This window comes from Aspergillus campestris, assembly GCF_002847485.1.
Source record: "Aspergillus campestris IBT 28561 chromosome Unknown P168scaffold_10, whole genome shotgun sequence".
Taxonomy (NCBI): Eukaryota; Fungi; Ascomycota; class Eurotiomycetes; order Eurotiales; family Aspergillaceae; genus Aspergillus; species Aspergillus campestris.
In genome coordinates, this window is record NW_020194345.1 from 59,915 (window position 1) to 81,783 (window position 21,869).

Here is a 21,869-nt window from a genome sequence, read left to right on the forward strand (position 1 = left end):
ACCCACTACCGAGTCGCCGACCAGACTCCACCCCGGGAGTTATGCCCCTCATCCGCCGCCTCCCCCTCCCCCTCCTTCCCCCCCTTCTCCCCTCCGCCTCCCTTTTCCAAGCCACGTGTAGCCCGTCGATTTACAGTTCCTGTGAGAACCCCGATTTGACTCGACTGCCGATAGCACCACCTACATACTAGTACGCCGCCAGACAATTACCTAGGATGAGCAACTGTCCCGAAGAATCAGTCCCTTCTCCGGGGGAGTGGCCTGTGGACCCGCAGGAGGACATTCCTATCTCAGATGATAGAATTTGGGTCGATGGATGCTTTGACTTCAGCCACCACGGTAAGGCCGCATTCGTTTTTATGGTATAATGACACGCCCTAATCAGAATCGAGATCTACAGGGCATGCAGGAGCTATGCTGCAAGCTCGTAGATTGGGGAAAGCACTCTATGTTGGGGTACATTCCGATGAAGCAATTCTCGAGAATAAAGGCCCTACAGTGATGACTTTGGAAGAACGGTTAGTTTACATTTGTTGACTGTCCTTTCCCCCTTGCCCTTCGCTGCTGACACCGACCAACGCACAGTGTAGCTGCAGTAGAAGCTTGCCGTTGGGCAACCCAGTGTATTCCCCATGCTCCATACGTGACGTTTCTGCCGTGGGTCTCCCACTACGGTTGCAGATATGTCGTTCACGGAGATGATATAACGTCGGATAGTAACGGAGACGACTGCTATCGGTTCGTCAAGGCCGCTGGGCGCTTCAAAGTAGTTAAACGAACCCCTGGCATCTCTACTACTGATCTGGTTGGCCGCATGCTTCTATGCACGAGAGGTCATTTCGTCAAAAGCGTAAAGGATACACTTGCCGGCGCGGAAGGGTCCGGTTGTGAGGAAGAACGTCAGCAGTCCGCTGCATACCTTGCTCAGCAGATCCGTGATTATGCCACAGATGAGACTGGCCTGAACCCGGGGTCCAAAGTCTGGCTCTGGAGCGGGTCCAGCTCGGCCAAGCTCGACGATAAAGTCGAAGAGCCTGGATCATTCGAGACACTCGTGGATGGACGGTCGCCCAGACCAGGGCAGCGAGTCGTTTATGTTGATGGGGGGTTTGATCTCTTCTCTTCTGGCCACATTGAATTCCTCAGACGGGTCTTTGCCCTCGAGGAGTCGCAAGGTCGCGAGCGCGGCTGGTATGATGCTGCGCAGAGAGAAAACAGAATCAAGGCTTATGGAGAGGACTACCCCCCAGCCTACATTGTCGCTGGTATACATGACGACAATGTAATCAATCACTGGAAAGGATTCAACTATCCTATAATGAACATATTCGAACGTGGGCTATGCGTGCTTCAATGTCGTGTAAGTCGCAAAGCGCCCCCTCCTCCCCCAGCTGGTTATTTGAACGTGTGTCTAGTAACCGACACATATCTAATTGGTCTTGTTCTAGTATATCCATGCTGTTATATTCTCGGCACCCTTTTCCCCAAGTGCACCATACCTGAAGACTATGCCATTGGGTGTCCCTGATGTAGTCTACCATGGCCCGACTACTTTCATCCCGCTCACTTACGATCCATATACAGCGCCCAGACAAATGGGGATTTTCAAAGAGACAGGCACCCACCCATTTCAAAACGTCAATGCTGGAGAGATTGTCGGGAGAATTCTCAAGAGTAGGGAGGCGTACGAAGCGAGACAACGCGCGAAGCTGCAAAAGGGCGCCGTGGAGGAATCTGTGCGGTCGAAAGAACTTTCAGGGTAGGCGGGAGTTGATTCAAAACGAGATATTGAGAGTAACAATGTAACTATTGTATATAATTGGTGATTGGTCATAGCATAGCTTAGGCACCAGCTGGAAAAGTAACCACATGTATTTGATATGGCATAAGTTTCGATTTCCGTTGATAGATGTTATTGTTACACTAGTTACAAGGCAAATGGATGGTCAAGACAATCCCCGTTTTTGTGGTCAAGTGGTGCACAGTGGAGATTTCAGTCCGATGCTACCAGTACTTCCTTCTCCTCAAGGAGCTTCGCGAGCTCTCCATTTTGATGCATCGACATCAAGATATCGCAACCACCGACAAACTCCTTGTCCAAATAGAGCTGCGGGATAGTAGGCCAGTCCGAGTACTCTTTGATACCTGGGTGGAGACGACATGTTAATAACGTTGCCCGAAACGATGCAAGACAGGTTGTAGTAAAAGCTCTAAGCACAACTCACCTTGACGCAGTTCCGAGTCTTCCAGCACATTGAAGGCAACGAACTTCTTGGGATCCACCCCTTGTAACCCAAGAATCTGTATGCTTGCCCGAGAAAAGCCGCACTGTGGGGTTTCCGGGGTGCCTTTCATGAAGAGGACAACGGGGGCGGAGGCAACCGCTTTGTCAATAGCAGATCTTGTTTCCGTAGACAACAGACGGGCGTAAAGGGCAGAGGGGAGCCTCAGGGCCGGAGCCTTCGGTGGCAACGCGCATGATGGTCGCGAGATCGACCGAAATGCCTGTATACCGTGTAAGCCCAGGAAATCAAGTCAAAAGAATATTGCAAAAGACACTGGCGACGCATGGGAATGACATGATAGACTTACACATGAAAAAGCTGTTCGTGCAAACATGATGGTAGAATCGGCGAATTTACTTATATTACAGCATTCACCTATACCCGTTGTCAAGGTTTGGCCGCTCAAGTATTGGAGGCTCTTGGTAAATCATCCTACCCGGGACCTACAGTTACTCAGCTTGCCTAGGCCAATCATGTCACATGATTGTGATTTATAATTGGGCGTCACTATTGTTAATTATGACATAGTCGATAACCGCTTGGAAGGCGGTGAGTGACGAACACCGATGTACCCCACGTGGCAATTGTGATGATGGTAGACTCCGCGCAGTTTACAGTTGTCTATGTGATCCATTATCTCCTCCCATTGTCATAATGGACAATTCATCCCCCCCTTTCTCGGCTCAAGAGCATCTACATGACAACAAAACCCACATCCTCCTGGCTGCAAGCGGGTCAGTCGCCACGATAAAGCTGCCCAATATTGCAGAAGCACTTGGTCGCCATCGCAATGTGGCTATTCGTATCATTTTAACCGGGTCCGCCGCGAAATTCCTGAAGGGACAAAGCCTGGAACAGCCTCACTATGAGGACTTGCAGCAAATACCTGGTGTGGACGCTGTCTACCACGACGAGGACGAGTGGAAGGATCCCTGGGTTCGCGGCAAGCCGATCTTGCATATTGAGCTCAGGAAATGGGCTCATTTACTGCTCATAGCTCCGCTATCTGCAAACAGTATGGCTAAAATGTCAATGGGATTTGCGGATAATCTTCTCCTTTCTGTCATTAGGGCATGGGACACGACTGGAATTGTGGACGGAGGCTTCAAGAAAAATAAACCGCTGATTATTGTTGCGCCTGCTATGAATACAGCTATGTGGAATCACCCAATCACAAAGAAACAACTGAGCATCTTGCGGGATGAATGGGAATATACCGATGCGACTGATGAGGGTTGGGTGTCTATCTTGAATCCAGTAGAGAAGCCACTTGCTTGTGGTGATACAGGAAATGGTGCCATGATGGATTGGAGAGACATTGTGAATGCCGTGGAGCAACGTATAGGCTTAACAGTAGCTGACCCCAACCATGACAATTAAGAGCTCGGCATGTCATCTGTGAAGTCAACACTCAGAAGCTTCTTGTGCCGGAGGATTCCGATCTTCGCTCGATACATAGAACCCAGTGATCTGAGCTATGTATTCAAGAAGAAGTCCCGCGGTGATACCGCCACCTGTCAGCAAGCAGCCATTTTTGAACCACCACCAGCAATTCTCAACGCTCTTGAGACGAACCCTCCAGATCATGGTGCCAAGAGTAAGGATGGCACTTCCGCAACTGCCAACGAAGAAAACAGGGCCGGCTCCGACCGCTGCACCCGCTGCGCCGAGCAGTGTGACTTGGGCAACGGCTAGAGCAGAAAGAACGGCCTTCGTGTTGTTTTCGTGACGAAGAGCAATGGATTTGATTCCCGCAGCCACGTCATCCTTGATGTCCATATGTGCGTATATCATATCATATAGAACGGTCCAGGCAATACAGCTCGAATAGAGTGCCGCCGCAGCTTCCAACGCGTCACGATTCGAAAGAAGATCGACCCCTAGTGCCGGAAACCCCATAATCGCACCCCATGAGAACGTAAGGCCTAGGACAGCCTGCGGATAATAGGTGACGCGCTTGGCAAGAGGATATGTTGCCACAAGCAGCAGGCTAGGGATGCCGTACCACAGGCATTGGGTTGGAAAGCTGAGGAGAACTCCAAGTCCAGCTAGTAGTTGAAAGCCGGTAAAGACGATAGCCTTTTCTGGTGAAATTGCTCCTCTAGCAATCGGACGAAATTTGGTGCGCTCGACATGGGGGTCCAAATTTCTGTCCCAAAGGTCATTGATTGCACAGCCGGCACCTCGCATTACCAGGGCCCCGGTAAAAAACAAACCGGCAGTCCCTAAAACATGCAAGGGGGTTGCTGTCAACGAGATTGGTGCTGCAAGAAGTGTCGAGAATGCGCATGGAAAGAAGAGGTAGTATGTGCCCGTGGGCTTATCGAGGCGTATAAGCTCAGCGTACGGGACCCATTGCCGAGGTAGACGCGCAATCAATCCCGTTTCTGGAGGGGAGTACTGTGCCGTCGACTTTTGCTCCGCCTCCTTGGTTGGTGGGTTTGTTATTGGAAGCGACGAAATCGGGTTTTGCGAAAAGTTTCTCGTAAGTGATGTGTTGTTGGAATAGGTTGAACAAGGCTTGAATAGAGTTTTAGTGTTATTACGGCAGAGTGTCATATATTGAGATCGATAATTGGGTTGTAATATTGACTGCCTGACTCTATTCTGGTGAACGGTCTTCCCTGATTTTGCAGCATTTTGTAATAGTGCGCGACGCAATGGGGAAGAGGAAGCGCACAATATCATCTTGTAAAGCAACCACAAACGGGGATGAATCCAATAGAGAAGGTTCAATCGTTTAATTAATCAAACAGATTAGGTCAACAGCGAAGCATGGTCCCCAATTGAGCGAAAAGATTTGGCGTAGGATTCGGAGATGGACTTTGCGCGATAAGTTATTTCGCGATTAGTGGAACCAGATCTTCCTCCGGGTAACTGGTGGAAACATTGAGTGACAACAGTCGGCTTGCCTCTCTGTCTAAAGGTTAGAAAGGTCAGACAATCAATGGCGAGCACCAAAATCGTTTGAAGAGGTTGTCCGGAGAATTAATATCATGTACTGCATCGACGGTGTTGTTGTCTTTTTCGCTCTCATGCCTGCAAGAAACCTGCAACATCTCACGTGATAGCAAGAAAACGGCCCCACATCTAAAGCAGTAAGTACTGTAGCGCGTTGATCAACACATGAGGAGACAGAGAGGAAGAACAAATCAACGCGTTTTAATGCGGGCAACAATACATCACAAGTTCCTCTCCTCTTAGCTACAATCCAGATTTTTGGATTAAGCTATCATCATGTCTGCCTTCCCTCATCCATAATATCAAAGACAAGGAGGATGCCCACGTCAAGGAATAGTTAAGAAAACCTTATCCTTGGCTCTAAAGCTCTTTTAGAGAGTTGCTCTTGAGAAAACCTTCAGTTCAGGTACCGCTGGCCCACCGCGAATAGCAAGGCCACAGCTCACACCCTTTGTTGACAAATTGTGTCAAGTAAATGTCCATTTCAGTGTACTAGTTCAATGAGATGCATCATTGTCCGCCAAACCTATGACACCTGATACCTGAACTGGACAGCCTGCACCCAATTAACCTGGCGCTCTTCATATTCCGTACTGAACCGCATTCGATCTATACCTGGAAGTGAATCCGAAATGCCAAATCAACGGACACGAGCGGCTTTCGAGCCGATCTCTCCTGCTATCGATGTTCCAGCGCTCGTGGAGTCAACGCCAAATTTCGAATATGTGACAAGAATCGATTGCGAATCAATAGATGACAACGGGCTTGAAAATTTCGAGAAGCTAGTTTTTCTTCACGTTATCTTCCGTGGAATGCCTTTAGTTATCGAGGGGTTTAATGAAAGGCTAGACAGTTCCTTATTTTCAGAAAAGTGGTTACGAACCCACTATTCGACGAAGAGTAAGTAACTGTGCATTTTATGTTTACCTTTTACCTTTTCTCTTGCTTTCTCCCACTGGCTGCTAACCCTCTTTCTGTAAGCGGAGGTCGCCAGGAACCTTACAACGAAGACTGACCTTCCTCTCACAATCGGCCACTATTTGAAGAATATGCCTATGCTCGCAAATCAGTGGACTACATACAACTATAAAGACCCTGAACGTCAAAGAATCTACTTGAAGGATATTGACTGTCCACAGCAATGGCACACTCATCTAAAGAAGATCATACCTCCTACCCTTTTCTACCTCAACAAGTCCCGGGAAGATTTCCAAGGTCCGGGGGCAAATACTGCCTCAATATCTGATACCCCGGAGACCCTAATACCCAAGGCTGGCGATCTTATGAGTTGCCTTCCTCCCAACATGCGTGCGGAAAATTTGATGTGTTATATCGGCCATGAGGGTACTTACACCCCAGCCCATCAAGAAATGTGCGCCAGTCTTGGTCAAAACATAATGGTTGAAGCGTCAGATGGTTCTATTGAGTATGGGAAAGCGACTAAGCCAGGATCTTCAATCTGGTTTATGACAGAGACCAAAGATCGTCATGTTGTGTCGGAATATTGGCTGTCGATGTTGGGTCACGACATTGACATTGAAGATCATTTTGCTCAGATTGAAGCGTGGAAATCAGCCCCCTTCAAAACCTATGTTGTTGAACAGAAGCCAGGGGATTTCATTATCATCCCGCCGTTGGCTGCACACCAAGTGTGGAACCGAGGTACAAGAACAATGAAGGTAGCTTGGAACCGTACTACTGCAGAAACACTAGATCTGGCTTTGAATGAAGCATTGCCGCACGCCAGAATGGTTTGTCGGGATGAGCAGTACAAGAATAAGGCAATCGTGTTTTACACCCTTGAGTATTACTCGAGTATCTTTGCCAGACACGAAACGGACGGTACAAGGACCCAGCAATTACAAAAAGATTTTGAACATGTTTTTATCTTGTATACAACTATTCTCATCTCTGAGTGCTTTCCGAGCGCGGACGTTTGCCCCAAAAAAGAGGATGTTGAATATATCCCTTTCGACGGCAGTATCACTTGCTCTTATTGTCGTGGCAACATATTTAACAGGTTTCTCACTTGTCCGTGGTGTGTGGGTGAGACGGATGACTCCTACGACATCTGCATGGAATGTTTTGCTATGGGCAGAAGTTGTGCTTGCATATCCAAGTTGAAGTGGGCTGAGCAATTCAGATGGGATGAGCTCACCGAGAAGCATGAAAGGTGGAGACGCATAGTAAACCACTTTCCGGGCGATAAGCGAGTTCAGTATAACTCCTTGTTAGACATAATGACCGAATTGCAAAAGGACAGGAAGACATTGGCAGAGATCTGCTACGAACAATTGAGATGTCGGCCCTGGAATGACATATCAAAGCCAGCCGTCCAAGAAGCCCAGGAAAAGCACAGCGATTCGGAATCAAGCGGTGTTGTCCGGAAGCGGAGGAAAACCAATGGAAACCGCAAGTTCGACCAAACTGGCCGATGCCACATTTGCAAATCCAGTGAACCGAAGTGGCGGCTCGCTTGTTGTTCAGAATGTCAGTTGGAATATTGCTACGGCAGCCTCTTCAGAGCCTTCAATATGAAACCGCAGGACGTCATGGAAATGAAGACCTGGAAATGCCCGAGGTGTGAAAAGGTTTGCAGCTGCGCTGCATGTCGTCGAGATCCTTCGATAACTCCTTTTGAACCCACAATAACACTTCCCGGTCATGATACTGCAAAGGTAGCTGATCCGCGTAGTGTGGAGAGCTTAGTGGACTTCCGCCAGTCGAATTCTCAATGGCTGAAGAAAGCAGGAGATGACGATATCGGTCGACTGAGGAAACACCAAGAAGAGGCTGATGCGAGAAGAAACCAGTCTTTATTGGACCACTCCATCCAATTGGAGGAAATCATGCCGGAGCAAGATCAAACACCAGGCTATAGCCCTCAAAAGGGCTTCTTGGTTGAGAGCTATCCAGGTGAATTTGGAGACCTACCGGTGGACCCTGCACTTGAGATGTTAGGCAGCTCAGCCCCAAGTCTACCCGATTCCAGAAATCAATCAAGTGTTAAAGAATAAAGAACAATTCCAGCATGTCATAAAAGCCGACTTGGATCGTTACGTAAATGCTATTTTGAATACAGGCTTGGAATGTGTTGAAAATATAGTGGTTGCAGTTGTCACATTGTGTGTCAATAACTAGATCTTATTTACTTACTTTCAGCGAAATAGAGTTCAACGGTCAAACTAGACATTGGATGTAGGATGATGCATATGTAGGTCAATAGAGCTTTCCGGCCCGGCCCCAGTCCGAAGAGAGTTGAAATGTTTCGTTAATAAGCTTTGTTTCACTCGGTCCTGTTAAGCTCCTTTGTAATCGTATCGCAGTTTTTCAAGCTCTTCGATGTTCACAGATACCATTAACCTTCGTACAACAAAGACGATTACTAACATTACTGTAAAAAGATGAGCCTCTCAATTTGTTTTGCATGCATGTATTCCCCCTTGTGATCCAAAGATAGAGACGCACCTCCTGGAACGACATATGTAACTTGTCGGTGGCTGAGTGATGATTCCACTCGCGGAAGAAAGATATATGATACCGTCAGTAGCCCACTGACGATGATGTTTGCGAGCAAAAGAGAATCCGGGATTGATCTTGGAGCTTCTGGCTTGAGAGCTGCTTGTGTAAATCTGGAATCAATCTTTCGCAATGGCATGTACTTCATGATATAAGCAGTGGTGATCAACGAAGCGATGCCGAGCAAAGCAAGCAGCGGCTCCAATGCTCTCGAAGAGCCGGCCAGCAGCTGTGGAGCGAATATTATGGTAGATAGGAGTGGGACGATCGCAAACATGTTCTATAAGCAGATCATGCCATCGCTTCTTAGTAACGGCTAGAACACTTTCATATGTGCAGCAATTTGGAGAAAGTTACACTGTATTCTGCATTTCGTCGGTCAATCTGCGTACGCAGCTGATCAAGCACCGACTCCTGTTCTGTAGAATGGTCATTGAGTGTATTGGGAAAATATGCGCCGCTTAGGTGTAAAACCAACCCTCATCATCTAGTTCTGCGCGGCCATGTTCGTCATCGTCCGAGTCGTCGGGATAGCGGAAGGCCTTGCGGAGTCTCGGAGTAGCCATGATGTAAATATTTGGGTCTATCCACGATTAGAGGGCGGGACAATAAGGGGATCTCTCAATTATAGAAGAACAAATTAATACGAGAGCGTCGGAGAAACGGTGGATTAGAAAAACACGCTGGGCGCAAAGTAGACAGACGGTTTAGTACTTGGGCAGGTTTGACCTGTTTGGCAACTTTGTTCCGCTTACAACTCTCTTTCCGATAAATCCCACCACATCGCACGATCTTGTCCCCTTTGCCTGCCTCACGATTAACCCGAGACCCAGGCCAATTCTTCCCGTCATGGCTTTACAAGCGGCACAGAGGCGCATAGCGCTCTCTCGACTCCCGACTTTTCGCAAACAGACGAGCGCCCCGCGTCGCAATCTCATACCCGCGCCGCAGTCGAATTCAGGCCCATTGATGGAACGACGGGCAGATCGCGAGCTTCCCTCCGTGAAGCCAGACCGACGCTGGCTGCGGACTTTGCCGCTATTTGCGGTCGCCGTGGGAGCCGGTCTGCTCGGTATCTTCAACTACCAGAAGTCGTCGTCGAGCGTGGTCAGCAGTAACCTCTACGCCCTTCGGACGTCGCCTCGCGCACGGGAGATACTGGGCGACGAGATCTATTTCGCCCAGAAGATACCGTGGATTAGTGGGGAGATGAACCAGCTCCATGGACGCATCGATATCTCCTTCTGGGTGAAGGGCACCAAGGCGCAGGGGAAGATGAGATTCAGAAGTATCCGGCCAGACCGCATGAGCTACGTTAGTAGTACCCGTTCACCAATACTATATCAATTTGGCATGTCCCGCTGATAGTCATTAGTTTCGTACCGAGGAATGGAGTCTGGAGACAGAAGATGGAACAGTTATCCCACTTCTTACCAGTGATACTGACCCATTCCGTCAAAGTGATTGAAGGATCACGGACACTATTTGAAAGCCTATAAGTTTGGGCGAGAAACCAGGGAGATTTGTATATCACAAGTTATCATTATTTTCTTTGCATAGTCCAGGCGTACCAGGATTCTTCCACCTTTTGTTACAGGAACTTCTCCGCTTTGTGCTTTACGGTTTCAGGACGTGCTCTCCTGGGGCTTTACGCCGTGAATGAGCGGGTCGACACAGTTGGGACCAATAAATAGGACATCATTTATGTATCATATAAAGAACGCCGCTTCGAAAGAGACAACAATACCAACAAAGTAGTTGTTGGAACTAATATACATTTTCATAGAAACACCTGCCTCCCAAGCCACCCTGAGCCATTGTTTACTTTACGCAGTCGGCTCGGCGGGAGTCTCCGCAGGAAGCTCAGCGGGAGCTACTTCAGGCCACGGCTTCTTAATCGCATCCTGTATCCGTACCTGGCAGCCTTTAGGTCCGCTAACAGCGCCTGAAAGAAGTCCACATATTAGCACAAAAGAACTCAGTCAAGGAAGGAAGGCAAATTTACCCTGGACGACAATGATCCCGTTCTCCGAGTCCACCTTGAGAATCTTCAGGTTCTGCACGGTATTTTGCTGATTTCCCATATTTCCCGCCATCTTCTTTCCAGGATACACACGCGAACCGCCACCCTGACCGGGGCCCGAGGAACCCATCGAACGGTGCTTCAAACTCACACCGTGACTGCGATCCTGACCGCCGAAACCATGTCGCTTCATCACACCGGCAAAACCCTTACCCTTGGCGTGCGACCGCGCATCGACATACTGGCCCGTCTGGAACCAGTCGGCGTTGATCATCTGGCCGACGGGCAAGAGGCCGGCCTCATCCTTGACTCGGAATTCGTAGACGTGTCGTTTCGGCGAGACACCGCTGGCGGAGAAATGGCCGAGAAGCGACTTCGTCATGTTGGACGGGTGCTTCCAGCCGGAACCAAGCTGGACGGCGTTGTAGCCGTGTATTTGGCGTGTTTTGTGAGAGACGACTTCGACTCGATCGAGCTGGAGGACCGTGCAGGGAACGCGCTTCCCGGTTTCGGGGTCAAAGAGACCCGTCATTCCCTTCTTGATGACGATAGTGCCGGTGCGGAGGGGCAGCGTCCTTGATTTCCGTTCCAGAGCGGCGGTGGGCGTCGATTTGAGGACAGGCAGATCGGCGCCGACATTGAAGCGGGAGGCTTTGGGAGGGTTCAATGACCGGATACCGAATGACCGGGTGGGAACATTGGCGCGGATAATGGTGAATAGGGATCCCTTTGGTAAACAGGGGAGCTGGGGGAGATTCCCCAGGATGCGTGGTGGCATGGTAGGCGAGTGGTGGTTGGGATAATCTATGTTGGATCGTCCGGTCTGGTCTCTCCTGGCTGAGATTTTTGTTTAGGACTGCGGAGGTTGCGCTGGCGGTGATGGAAAGGGCAGGCGGTGTGGGTACCGTCTTGCATTCCTATGCCCGCCGGGTGATCGATTTGATGACGGAAACCCGGTGCGCCGGCACGCCGAGCGTCGGAGCTTTTCCCGCTCTTTTTTTTTTTTCTTTGGCATCAATCTCACTTCAGCTCTTCTTGAATAACTACTGGCATGCTGTCAGAATCACAGCGGCACATATCCTAAACGTCTGATAAATATCCACTATATTTTACTACGCCCAATATATTACACCCCACCAATCCAGCTTGGTTATTTCCTTCGCATCCATTCACCATGCACCCCCGGCACCCGCTTCTATCCCGCTGGTTCTCCCAAGCAATGCAGGGCGTCCCGCGATCACCGATGTCAAGAACAACAACAACAGCAGTCAAAACCCCCTCGATCCTCCAGCAACTCTCAAACGCAAGCCGCCTGCGACAACCGTTCAGCACCACCGCCACCAAACGCACCACCCCCCACCTCCAGAGCCGCACCCTCCCGGGCCGGATACACCTCAAGGGCAATGGCAGCTTCCAGCGCCGGTTCTTCTTCTCGTCGCGGGCCAAGAACTCCTCGCAGTCAGGGCCGGCGCCGTCGCTCTCGCAGCGCCTAAAGACCCTCTCCAAGGAATACGGCTGGTCGGCGCTGGGGGTGTACCTGCTTCTCTCGGCGATGGATTTCCCCATCTGCTTCCTGGCAGTGCGTTGGCTGGGCGTGGAGCGGATCGGTCGCTACGAGCACATGCTCGTGGAGTCGGCCAAGGATGCTATGCAGCGGGTGTGGCCTCGCAGTGAGGAGGAAGCTGCTAGCGAGGAGGCTCAGGAGCAGCCTAGCCAGGAGGAACAGAAGAAAGGGGAAGCGAGTATGTTATCATCCATTTCCTCCTCTCTTCTCCCTTAAAACTATATGCGTTTCGTCCTTGAAAGAGTGCAGTGTACTAACCTCCATGTCAGGTCTCTGGACACAAGTCATGCTGGCTTACGCCATCCACAAAAGCCTCATCTTCATCCGAGTGCCCCTCACCGCAGCCATCACCCCCAAGGTCGTGAAGACCTTGCGGCAATGGGGCTGGGACATCGTCAAGGGCAAGCCAAAGGGCATGTAAGCATCAGCGTCAGCGCTAGCCCCTCTGTGTACAACATTAACCGGTGCGTTGTGTACAACACCAACCGACGCTGTGAATCTTCCGCGTCATATTTGTAACATCTACACTACACTTGTTGGTTTTATCCATTTCTTTTTACTTATCTCTTGTATTATGTTGGTTTCAATTGGCATGCATGGCGGTGTTGAGGTTGCTGTGCTTCTTTATTGTATGTATAATAGCTGGTAGATCTAATTTATAGGGGCGCATGATTGTGGACTCTTCTCTCCACTCGCCTTTTACGTCTGATGCTATGGAGAAGTGAAAAAAAATGTAAAAGGAAAAGAATATGATTACTTTTGAGGGAAGTTGTCATTGGGAATCTTTCTCGATGTTTGCTTTGATCTTATAAGGAACAGAAAAAAGCATGCAGGAGAAAAGGCTGAACGGCGAAGAAACCAAGCCCAGAATCCAAATCCGTCTATTAGATGTTTCATAGGCACTGAGAACTTATGGTGTATGTTCTGGAGTGGATACACTGTCTCAATCTTTCATATCGGTTGTATGAGCTCAATAACAGGACACTTGATGTCTGCAAATAAGACAGTAGCTGGCTTGATAGTCATCATTTCGAATATGTATATATAGACAGATGAATGGACACATGGATGATAGATTGATATAGGCAATAGATGGCGATGGCATCGCAGCCTGAAAGAAGGTCCAGGACCATGTAAAGCGCACGGCTTACATATCAATCGTATCATTGAACCGCAGAATACCATTGGCTTTCATGATTCCATTCACACCTTCAGGCATCTGGTACGCCCACTCAGCCATGCCCATCGCACCCGAGGATGTGTTCATTTCTGACTCCGACTGATTGGCTTCGTCCGACGTATCAGCCACAAGTACGAGGCCGAGCTCTTTGATCGTCTCGACAAGGGCTGGTACAACATTCTGCGTAAAGTGCATTTCGCGTTAGTCGCATACATTGAGGCCCTGGGTTGGACCGGGCTAGTAAAGGGGATAAGATTTACCAAAAGGCTCGAACGGCATATCAATCCCATGAAGTTGTTTCCCTGGGCTATGCGTGCCGATTCCTTGATAGACATTGAGGCGCGGCCGCTGCTATCAACATCTGGTACTGTGCCGACGTCACGGGCCAGGTCTCGAATCTGACCGAGATCGTTGCATAGAAGGATAGGGTCTACACGGTTAGATCGAGAAATCAAGGTATCAGGACATGTGACCCGGCGCATGGGATATAATTGGATCAAGGAGGGATGGGGCCAAACTCACAATTGGGCTGCTTCCAGTTCAGAGCAATGCAAATATTAGGGTTATAAGACGTGAAAACAATAGAGCGCATGAAGTCAGGGTTTTGGTCACGTGCGACACGGGCGTGATCGAAAACGTCAGTAAGAATAGCGTCGGCGAAAGTGTTGACATCGGCTAGAGAGGTCATGTTCAGGGCGCGCTCCTCCGCGGAAGATGGATAGAGGATAGTAAGGTTGACGTTGAGTTCGATCGGCAGATGCTGGAACACATCGCGCAAGGAGACGAAGGAAGCAGCCAGTCGGCGATGCGTTTGCGACAGGTCATCAAGTCCATGGTTCTGTAGGAAGTCCAGCAGCTGTGCCATGTCTGCTCCCCTCTCGACGCCCATAGCCCGGAACTGACTGTATGTCAGGTGGCAGATGGGTATCTCAACGCCATGGTGATCAATCGTAAACCGCGGGCATAGAACAGGGACCATGTCCCTGGTGAGCTGCACAAAGAGCTGGACGTGATCTCCCGAGAGACTGGATCCGGTGACAAGACCGTTATGCTCAGAGTCAATGGCGCTGGTCGCCTTCCAATAGGTTGCGAAATGCGTGATCTCCAAAGGCTCACCGTGATACGGCTTGATGACCTGTAACCGGAATTGGAGCTGGCCAATTGATCGGAGCCGGGGGTCAAACAAAGGGAGCGTACATGACCCTGTGCTTGAATTCTCGGCCTTAAACACTGTCGGCAATGCAACAGACTTGGCAATCACCTTGGAGCCGAACGTGGGAAATATTTCGAAATCCACGGCAAATGTTTCCAAGTTGTCCACCTGGAAAGAAATCACCCGCGAGTCTTCTTGGATCGGAAGCATGATGGTCCGCGGAATCAAGTCGGAAAGTTTTGAAGATATCGTCAATCGGGCAGCGGGATGACGGCCAGCTTGATCGAAGGATATCGAACCCGCGCTGCCAGAGTCGAAGATAATCTGAACAAACACCCTCTTGTCCAGGAAGTTGTGACCATAGCGCCGTAACGGTATGATGGGAGGCGGCAAAGACAAATCAGGGATCCCGTCGGCCGTCTCCATATCGTCAAGTGATGCTGCATCATTGGAGTACGGGTCCGAGGACAGGCTCTCCTGGAGGCTCAACCCATTTAACGTATCAAACGGCTTCCGCGGGGCTTGCGAATGAGCTCGATTGGACCAAAGCAGTAGCATGCATTCCAGATGGCCTTCCCAAGCAGCGTAATACATCGCAGCAAGGCCTTTCTCATCCACGGCATCGGCGTCGACGCCGAGCTCCAACAGGGTCCGTAGACAATCGACGCACCCCTCGCTGGCGGCATGGAAGAGCGGCGTCCATTGGTACAGCTTGTCCCGTTGATTCATGTTCGCCCCGTGTTGCTTCAACATCATCAGCAGCTCTGGCGACTGTGACGCACGCGCAACCATATGTTGAGGATAGAGGCCCTCGGCATCCGGGAGCAACTTGGCATGGCGCTCGAGGAGCATCCGCACGATTGGGAGTGAGCCATGTTGGCATGCCAGGTTGAGTGGGATATGATCTGATTCAGAGGTTGGGTCGATCCGGGCATTACTGCAGAGAAGTTGCTCGGCACAGGCGAGTTGGTTCTTGACGATGCTATGTATCAGTGGGGTAAAGTTGTCGTGGTCCATCACGTCCACAGTCTGAGGGCCTGCAACCAGGAGATCCCGAACCATCTCCACCCGGCCGTGCATGCAAGCATAATGTAGAGGAATCCTGCCATAGACATCGGAACTGGAGATGTCAACACCTGCCTTGAGCCCTGCCTGGAATACGAAATTGCGACCCGATATAGCGGCCTCGTGTAGGCAATTGCGCTCATTGATATCGTCTTCGGCGAACAGGTCGACCAATCCGCTCTCCACAAGCACTGCAAGCACCTCGTCCGAAAATTCGTTAATCGCAGCAAGGAAAGTGCGCGTCGCACGATCTCGAGCATCCGCGGTAGATTGCAACTTGGCTGTCCATTCACGAAGCGTCTGGAGATTTCCCGCGGTAGCCGACTGCAGGATCTGAAGATCGAGGTCTTCTTCGTCGGGCCCGAAAGAGGTAGCCATAGTTCGGTCCACTGGCCGGGTCACATCGAACTGTATGCTTTCGCCCTCCGCTCCAGCTTCCAGCTCTAGACGAGCTGTTGTCGCCCGGTCAGAGAGGTCACGTAGGACATCTCGATTAAAACACGGTTGCACTTCAACGGCGCGGTGGAGGTACAACTCTTTCATGCGAGACTATATAGGTAGAATGTGAGCGCCGCACACATTTAGGGCGGAGAGAGGGAGGCTCCCCCCGATAGAGGGATCGTTCGGACCTTTGAAGTTTTATCCCACTAATTGGATTGTTAGCTATCCGAGATTGGGATACTTGAAGGGGTAGGTATTGGCGAACCTTCTTGAGGATCTTGGACATGGCAGTCTCATTGATTTCAACGAATTGCTGTTCGACGACAAGAAGTCAGCCTCCCCGTGAGCTTCTCCAATGCGCGACTAAGAGCTGTGACGGTCTACCTGCAACTTATTCAAGTCTCCATCGAACTGTTGGAATCCCTCGAATAGGGTAACGAGGCTTGCCGGGGCCTTTGATTTCGCCGCCGTCCGCGACTGGATAACGCGCTTCTTGTCGAGCAATGTTTTTAATCGCAGCGAGAACTGCGCCAAGGTGAGCCATCTGGACATGTAGCGTGCACAGCGCAATCAGGGCTAACCTCGGCTTCTTTCTGCAAGTAGAACGCATTGACTTTTTCGATTTCTCGTTCCTACCAACGACGTCTCCATGAGAATCGGACCATTCCTTAGAGCTCGAGTTATCCCATACCAGTCGGAAGAAAAACACCTCCTTGTTTGCGCGAAGCGCGGCTTGCGATTCGGGTACATGCGGGGCAGCAGCTGTACCGCTCTGGGCGGGAATCGTGGGCGTCGCACTCAGTTGTTTGATGAGCTGTCGTGATATGTGAGCCTTGTAATAGCCAAAAGCGCACGAGACGAGGAACCTTTTTCAAAGCTTTATAGTTGACGAAACTGGCGGCATATTCGGGAAGGTCGAGCTGTCTGCGCTGGATCTGTTTACCGAACTTCCTGTATTGAACGGTCAGCACTGGACTGTCGGTCTCTCTGCTATGGAGCTTGTTTCTTTCTTTGATTTATTTTCTCTTTATTTCTTGCCCCCCCTTTCCTTTCCTTGTTCATTTTGAACCGCAGGTAGCACCGAAAATTAAGAGAGAGAAACACATACATCTTGATATGCCTTGCGGGGAATCCAAGGATCTTCCAGGCCCTTGAAGCAGTCGCACCCCGTCAAGGCAAAAGCGGAGCGGCACTGGACAGTCGAAAGAGCTCGCAAAGGAACGGACAGAGTAAGACAATTGGCGGGAGAGAAAAAGGTTCAGCAACCAGGACGAAAGAAACGAAGACGGACAGGGAGTGCCCCTCTTTGAACCAGGTAGGTAAAGAGCAGGGGTGCGGTGTAGTGCTGTGTAGAAGAGGGATGATGGGATGCGGATGGGATGGGATGATTAAACCGAGGATTTGGTCCGAAGTGGGGCGGGAAGGATAACTGAGAAACAATCCAGTCGGTGACAACTTAGAAACAGAGGAGGAGGTCCTGCGGTTTGTAGACAAGGGTGGGTATACCCACTGGGGCCAGAGCGAAAATCCAAGGCGGGAGATCAGGTCGTCAATCCCGTGTGTCCGACTGTTGGATCACAAAGTCCGAACCAAACAAGGGTCGAGAGGCCTAGAGGGCCATGGATTGTCACCGAGATCCGCGTTGCACGTAGGGACCACACCGAACCATAGGAGAGGACGAATTAGGTATATTGGCTCCAGGATAATGGATACTTTGCAGCCAGGTAATTAACACTGATAGATATCGAGACTGGCAGTTCTTCCACCGCTTGAACTGACGGACGAACTGGAAGACAGAAGCCAGTGCGGGGCGGACGCTTAACCCCGGTGGGACAAGAAGGGAGGATGTAAAGGCTCTCTCAAGGAATGGTTATCAAGTAGGTCGTTGATTTGACATGTAGTACATAAGTACTCGAATAACATCCAAAGAGCAAGTAACAATAGACCACCGACGGACAATATACTATAGGCGGGGAAAATCGCCGACAAGAGATGAAGTTGAAGCCAAAAGGTCGTGGTTGAACAAGGGCGAAGTGGAGCCGGGAGAGCTCTGGGTAGCTGGGGGGGCGTCTCCGGACCAATTATTGTCCCCGATCCGCCCACGTTCATACTACTTAACCTTACCTCCGTCTATCACATAGGAAGCGGTGATATTACCCCTCCATGGTAGCGTGGTCTGGCTACTACTGCATTCATCTTAATGGACCTGGTGGTACAATGACCCGCGGAGGCCGCCGGTATACTGGCTAGAACCTGGACCGGGAGAATTGTTGGCCCATCAGGCAAAGCCAAAGTTAGTTGGCAATTTACTGGAGTAGTGTCGAATTCGACCGCTTGGCTCTGGACTCGACAATGACTTCGACTGGAGACTGTTGCAGCCCAGTCGGAGCAGTCCGAAGATCTTCCAGATCTAGGTCGCACTGGCCTCTTCAGGTAGTAGGTAGGAGGTTGCGCCGCACAGGACGCCCTTTTTGATAAAAACCTCGAAGGGCCTTTCAAACCGATGATCGTTCTGTTATTTGGATAGACTTGGGAACACCAGGGAAATTTTTGTATTCAATCATCCTGTCCTAAAAAGATATAATGAGACACCTTGCATCCAACTGCAGAGACAAGACGCAATCCGTGTACCTTATAGACATACCCAGGCCCCAGAATAAATAAAAAAAAAACACTTGAAAGTCCAGACAAGAAGGGAAATGGAAAGATGGGGTATGTCCATGTAATGCCTTCCGCGATCGAACCTTCCAGAATCATGAATGTACAGTCGAAGGCCATAAAGTTGCAAAATAATAAGAAAAATGAAAAACGAGAGCAGTACTTCAAATGCGGGATATATCGACAACAAGAGTGCAAACTGAAGAGGATCGAAAAATAGAGTACTAAAGAGCGAAAGAAGTCAAGAAGAAAAAGGGTAGCGAAGCGGCGGAAACGAAGGTGACGCCCAATTAGACATGGGAAAGAAACGCTGGAGAGAAGCGAGAGAAAGTCCAGGGCGAGAAAAGTAAGGACAAGATGAGGACGAAATCATAAGATCCTGTGGGAAGGAACAACAAATCCTCTAGAAGAGTTTGTCCGGCCTGACGGGGCGTTGGGGAAGTCCGACCGGATAGTGAAAATGGTGAACAGCGCGAGCTTCTCCTGTCTTGCTGGTCTCTTATTGGTCTTACCAGTTTAAACCAAACGCGATAGTTTATAAATCGTCATAAGCAACTAGGAGGCCCGGATGCCCTTCTCAAATTCGGTGTATGTATATATACACTCGCGGAAACAAAAATCACCAGGAACGACAAGTCCTTAAAAATTCTGTGCTATTCCAGCATTCCCTTGTCGAGGGAATACAGCCGGGTTCTCGATGCGTGTGTTGCGACGGGCTTGAACGTCCCGAATCACCGGCTGGCTGCCGGGATATGAACCCTCGCCATATGCGCCGTACTGCGATTGCATGTCGTTGTAATAAGGATGGTCTTCATAGTACTGGCCGGTAGGGTGGGTGGCAGACATGTGACTCTCGTCCGAGGCCTCGGAGCGGTTGCCTGCCGAATACGCGGACGAGGCATTGGAGGGACCGCGGTGGATATCGGTGGTTCGATTGTTGGTGCTCGCCACCGGGGCAGCCCCCAAGACGCCAACCGGCTCATTTTCACTCCCCCCTGCGGGCCCATCCGAGAATTGAATTGTGCCATCGCTCGGGGTCGCGGTGTGGTGATATCCGGGGGCGCTTCCGGCTTCGGACATTGCTAGCCCGACACCAGGACCACTCGACAAGTTGGTGGACGCTTTGCGACCGGCCGACGTGTTTCCCCACCCTCGGTAACCGGACGTGTTATCATCCTTGGTTTCGAAAGCACCACCGCCCATGATCGGAGGCAGAGACGGATCGTTGTTCGGGTTGAACCCGTACTCCTCCACCTCTTTCCTTCGCTCCTCTTCGGCCGCCTTCTTGGCTTTCCATTTCCTATAGAAATACAAGGCGGCCAGAATGATCATCGCTACGGAGCAGACTGGCACCACGACTGCGACCGCGATCGTGCCACCCGTGGAGAGCTTCGATCCACCACTAGCGCCTGCATCGGCAGCGGACGCCGTTGCGGTCGACCCGCTTGTTGTCGCAGTGACGCCATCCGCGGAGTTACCGGTGGTCGTCGGGAGTGGGGAATCGGTCGATGTGATTGTAAGGGTTTGCGGCGCAGAGGTGCCGTCCGTCGGCGTCTGGGTCTCGATGGTCGTGGTGATAGGGGTCGTGTGGGGTTCGGTGGCACTGGTGGAAGTCGATTCGGAGCTGGTCGTTGGAGGCTCACTCGACGTGGATGGCTCTGACGAGGTAGAAGTCTCTGATGAGGTAGTGGAGGTATCGGAAGAGGATGACGACGAAGTGGTCTCCGGAGTCGAGGTCGTCTCCGGAGGAGCATCGGTGGTCGGTGATGGCTCAGACTTCGTCTCACTCGTGGTCGCCGGATCGGTTGCTGTTGTGGCCGCTGTCGGCGCTGCCGCTGCCCCTGCTGTAGACTTAGCATGTCGTTCAAACCATTACAGACCCTCAACGGTCGCATCGGAATCGGTGGGGACGGTGATCTACTGTACCGGAAGACTCGGCCATTTTCAGCGCAGACTTGTTCTAAGGCTCAGCAAAATCTGGCGAATTGACCGACCGCGACTGCGCGAAATCGAGTGGAAGAATTACTCCGGGGAGCAATGTCGTCTGGAATTGGGCTTCGCGTGACCAAGAGATTGGGAGAGAAAGTTGTATAGTATAAGAGAAAGGGAAGGTTCAGGTAAAGGAGAGACGGAATGGGATAGAAATAAAATCAAATAAAATAAAAGTAAAGGTCCAATCAATCACTCCATGAAATACTGGTCAAGCAATTGTTGCACTATGTGGAGGGGAAGAGGCGCGAAGAACGCAACACAAGATGTTTGTCTGCCTGGCTCAGGGTCAGGGGTGGGCGGGTTGAGTAGGGTCGGATCACAATCGGGGGCCTTACCAAGAAAGATGAGGAGCCCATGAGAAGAAGGAAGAGGTCAACAAGATTAAAAGAAGAGATAAATTGAAAATAGATTAGGTATAGGGTTAGAATCACATTAGGGAAGAAGAATTGAAACAAAAGAACTGAAGAACTGACGTTCGACAGAGGAAGGGGGAAGACAAATAAGAGAGTGAGTGCAGCCGCGTCCAAAACGGAGGAAAAGAAAGAGAAAGAGAGATTGGAAGGGCGGAAGAAGAAGTGGAGAGCATCAAGAATCCAACTGACTAGGTAGTTTAGGTAGGGACGGAGTACCGCGAACGGAGGTCGTATTCTCTTTATTATTTTATTATTATTTTACTATTATTTTATTATTTTTATTATGAGCAGCAGAGGTATCAAATGTATCATGTATTACAGTCAGGTACGGAGTACCTTGGATCGATATTCCCTCTCCAGGTTTGCAGCAGTTCATGGAGAAAGGGGCGACTCCAGAATAACTATAAGGAGATTGATATGCTGGTTCAAAGGAGTTTGTTTGCCCTACTTGCATTATTGTCTACCCATGTGTCACGGTAAAATCCAAGTCCTGATACATTCACAGAATACATTCAAACACAATCAGTCCTCCGTACCTGATGTAATAATACACACTGCAAGCCCGGTGGAGACCACTAGTAAAAGAGGTATCTTTTCCCACCCGTCTCTTGACTC

The 21,869-nt window shown here is 50.2% G+C and overlaps 10 protein-coding genes across 10 annotated transcripts; 5 read left to right on the plus strand and 5 right to left on the minus strand.

Annotated features, from left to right (window-relative positions):
• The first annotated feature begins 101 nt into the window (after positions 1-101).
• P168DRAFT_256706 (ethanolamine-phosphate cytidylyltransferase) lies at positions 102-1,857 on the plus strand. Its single transcript, XM_024834527.1, has 4 exons — positions 102-339; positions 401-518; positions 586-1,360; positions 1,449-1,857. The coding sequence occupies exons 1-4, from the start codon at positions 216-218 to the stop codon at positions 1,761-1,763; spliced, it is 1,332 nt and encodes a 443-aa protein (XP_024690445.1). The 5' UTR covers positions 102-215; the 3' UTR covers positions 1,764-1,857.
• Positions 1,853-2,728, minus strand: P168DRAFT_256710 (monothiol glutaredoxin GRX5). The gene is made up of 3 exons (XM_024834528.1): positions 2,593-2,728; positions 2,226-2,505; positions 1,853-2,145 (listed from the first exon to the last, which is right to left on the minus strand). The coding sequence occupies exons 1-3, from the start codon at positions 2,617-2,619 to the stop codon at positions 1,994-1,996; spliced, it is 459 nt and encodes a 152-aa protein (XP_024690446.1). The 5' UTR covers positions 2,620-2,728; the 3' UTR covers positions 1,853-1,993.
• A 211-nt stretch (positions 2,729-2,939) lies between these two features.
• Positions 2,940-3,665, plus strand: P168DRAFT_240548 (putative flavoprotein; the record flags this gene model as incomplete). The annotated part of the gene is made up of 1 exon (XM_024833722.1): positions 2,940-3,665. One exon carries the CDS (start codon positions 2,940-2,942, stop codon positions 3,663-3,665), a length of 726 nt encoding a protein of 241 aa, XP_024690447.1.
• Positions 3,372-5,271, minus strand: P168DRAFT_292008 (putative para-hydroxybenzoate-polyprenyltransferase Coq2). Its single transcript, XM_024837511.1, has one exon. It carries the CDS (start codon positions 4,971-4,973, stop codon positions 3,690-3,692), a length of 1,284 nt encoding a protein of 427 aa, XP_024690448.1. The 5' UTR covers positions 4,974-5,271; the 3' UTR covers positions 3,372-3,689.
• A 336-nt stretch (positions 5,272-5,607) lies between these two features.
• Positions 5,608-8,291, plus strand: P168DRAFT_306112 (putative JmjC domain protein). The gene is made up of 3 exons (XM_024838995.1): positions 5,608-5,652; positions 5,704-6,146; positions 6,228-8,291. The coding sequence occupies exons 2-3, from the start codon at positions 5,879-5,881 to the stop codon at positions 8,261-8,263; spliced, it is 2,304 nt and encodes a 767-aa protein (XP_024690449.1). The 5' UTR covers positions 5,608-5,652; positions 5,704-5,878; the 3' UTR covers positions 8,264-8,291.
• A 113-nt stretch (positions 8,292-8,404) lies between these two features.
• P168DRAFT_36234 (uncharacterized protein) lies at positions 8,405-9,472 on the minus strand. Its single transcript, XM_024841899.1, has 4 exons — positions 9,244-9,472; positions 9,123-9,184; positions 8,715-9,045; positions 8,405-8,640 (listed from the first exon to the last, which is right to left on the minus strand). The coding sequence occupies exons 1-4, from the start codon at positions 9,329-9,331 to the stop codon at positions 8,546-8,548; spliced, it is 576 nt and encodes a 191-aa protein (XP_024690450.1). The 5' UTR covers positions 9,332-9,472; the 3' UTR covers positions 8,405-8,545.
• A 5-nt stretch (positions 9,473-9,477) lies between these two features.
• Positions 9,478-10,516, plus strand: P168DRAFT_256719 (cytochrome c oxidase assembly factor 1 family protein). The gene is made up of 2 exons (XM_024834529.1): positions 9,478-10,079; positions 10,141-10,516. The coding sequence occupies exons 1-2, from the start codon at positions 9,615-9,617 to the stop codon at positions 10,231-10,233; spliced, it is 558 nt and encodes a 185-aa protein (XP_024690451.1). The 5' UTR covers positions 9,478-9,614; the 3' UTR covers positions 10,234-10,516.
• P168DRAFT_312153 (mitochondrial 54S ribosomal protein uL3m) lies at positions 10,449-11,608 on the minus strand. The gene is made up of 2 exons (XM_024839553.1): positions 10,771-11,608; positions 10,449-10,710 (listed from the first exon to the last, which is right to left on the minus strand). Exons 1-2 carry the CDS (start codon positions 11,564-11,566, stop codon positions 10,592-10,594), a joined length of 915 nt encoding a protein of 304 aa, XP_024690452.1. The 5' UTR covers positions 11,567-11,608; the 3' UTR covers positions 10,449-10,591.
• Positions 11,609-11,878: 270 nt separating this feature from the next.
• Positions 11,879-12,732, plus strand: P168DRAFT_292013 (uncharacterized protein). The gene has a single exon (XM_024837512.1). It carries the CDS (start codon positions 11,963-11,965, stop codon positions 12,566-12,568), a length of 606 nt encoding a protein of 201 aa, XP_024690453.1. The 5' UTR covers positions 11,879-11,962; the 3' UTR covers positions 12,569-12,732.
• A 6,496-nt stretch (positions 12,733-19,228) lies between these two features.
• P168DRAFT_36320 (uncharacterized protein) lies at positions 19,229-21,164 on the minus strand. The gene is made up of 2 exons (XM_024841900.1): positions 20,776-21,164; positions 19,229-20,693 (listed from the first exon to the last, which is right to left on the minus strand). Exons 1-2 carry the CDS (start codon positions 20,789-20,791, stop codon positions 19,489-19,491), a joined length of 1,221 nt encoding a protein of 406 aa, XP_024690454.1. The 5' UTR covers positions 20,792-21,164; the 3' UTR covers positions 19,229-19,488.
• Positions 21,165-21,869: the final 705 nt, after the last annotated feature.

Bases quoted from the DNA above. Each gene is read 5' to 3' on its own strand.
- P168DRAFT_256706 (XM_024834527.1), top strand. From the start codon at position 216: ATGAGCAACTGTCCCGAAGAATCAGTCCCTTCTCCGGGGGAGTGGCCT. The intron at 340-400 runs GTAAGGCCGCAT...CGAGATCTACAG, and splicing joins CTTTGACTTCAGCCACCACG to GGCATGCAGGAGCTATGCTG. The intron at 519-585 runs GTTAGTTTACAT...ACCAACGCACAG, and splicing joins GTGATGACTTTGGAAGAACG to TGTAGCTGCAGTAGAAGCTT.
- P168DRAFT_256710 (XM_024834528.1), bottom strand. From the start codon at position 2,619: ATGTTTGCACGAACAGCTTTTTCATGT. The intron at 2,506-2,592 runs GTAAGTCTATCA...CACGGTATACAG, and splicing joins CACGAACAGCTTTTTCATGT to GCATTTCGGTCGATCTCGCG. The intron at 2,146-2,225 runs GTGAGTTGTGCT...GTCTCCACCCAG, and splicing joins AGACTCGGAACTGCGTCAAG to GTATCAAAGAGTACTCGGAC.
- P168DRAFT_292008 (XM_024837511.1), bottom strand. From the start codon at position 4,973: ATGATATTGTGCGCTTCCTCTTCCCCATTGCGTCGCGCACTATTACAA.
- P168DRAFT_306112 (XM_024838995.1), top strand. From the start codon at position 5,879: ATGCCAAATCAACGGACACGAGCGGCTTTCGAGCCGATCTCTCCTGCT. The intron at 6,147-6,227 runs GTAAGTAACTGT...TCTTTCTGTAAG, and splicing joins AACCCACTATTCGACGAAGA to CGGAGGTCGCCAGGAACCTT.
- P168DRAFT_36234 (XM_024841899.1), bottom strand. From the start codon at position 9,331: ATGGCTACTCCGAGACTCCGCAAGGCCTTCCGCTATCCCGACGACTCG. The intron at 9,185-9,243 runs GTTGGTTTTACA...ACCATTCTACAG, and splicing joins CGCAGAACTAGATGATGAGG to AACAGGAGTCGGTGCTTGAT. The intron at 9,046-9,122 runs GTAACTTTCTCC...ATCTGCTTATAG, and splicing joins GACGAAATGCAGAATACAGT to AACATGTTTGCGATCGTCCC.
- P168DRAFT_256719 (XM_024834529.1), top strand. From the start codon at position 9,615: ATGGCTTTACAAGCGGCACAGAGGCGCATAGCGCTCTCTCGACTCCCG. The intron at 10,080-10,140 runs GTTAGTAGTACC...GATAGTCATTAG, and splicing joins GGCCAGACCGCATGAGCTAC to TTTCGTACCGAGGAATGGAG.
- P168DRAFT_312153 (XM_024839553.1), bottom strand. From the start codon at position 11,566: ATGCCACCACGCATCCTGGGGAATCTCCCCCAGCTCCCCTGTTTACCA. The intron at 10,711-10,770 runs GTAAATTTGCCT...GACTTCTTTCAG, and splicing joins CGGGATCATTGTCGTCCAGG to GCGCTGTTAGCGGACCTAAA.
- P168DRAFT_292013 (XM_024837512.1), top strand. From the start codon at position 11,963: ATGCACCCCCGGCACCCGCTTCTATCCCGCTGGTTCTCCCAAGCAATG.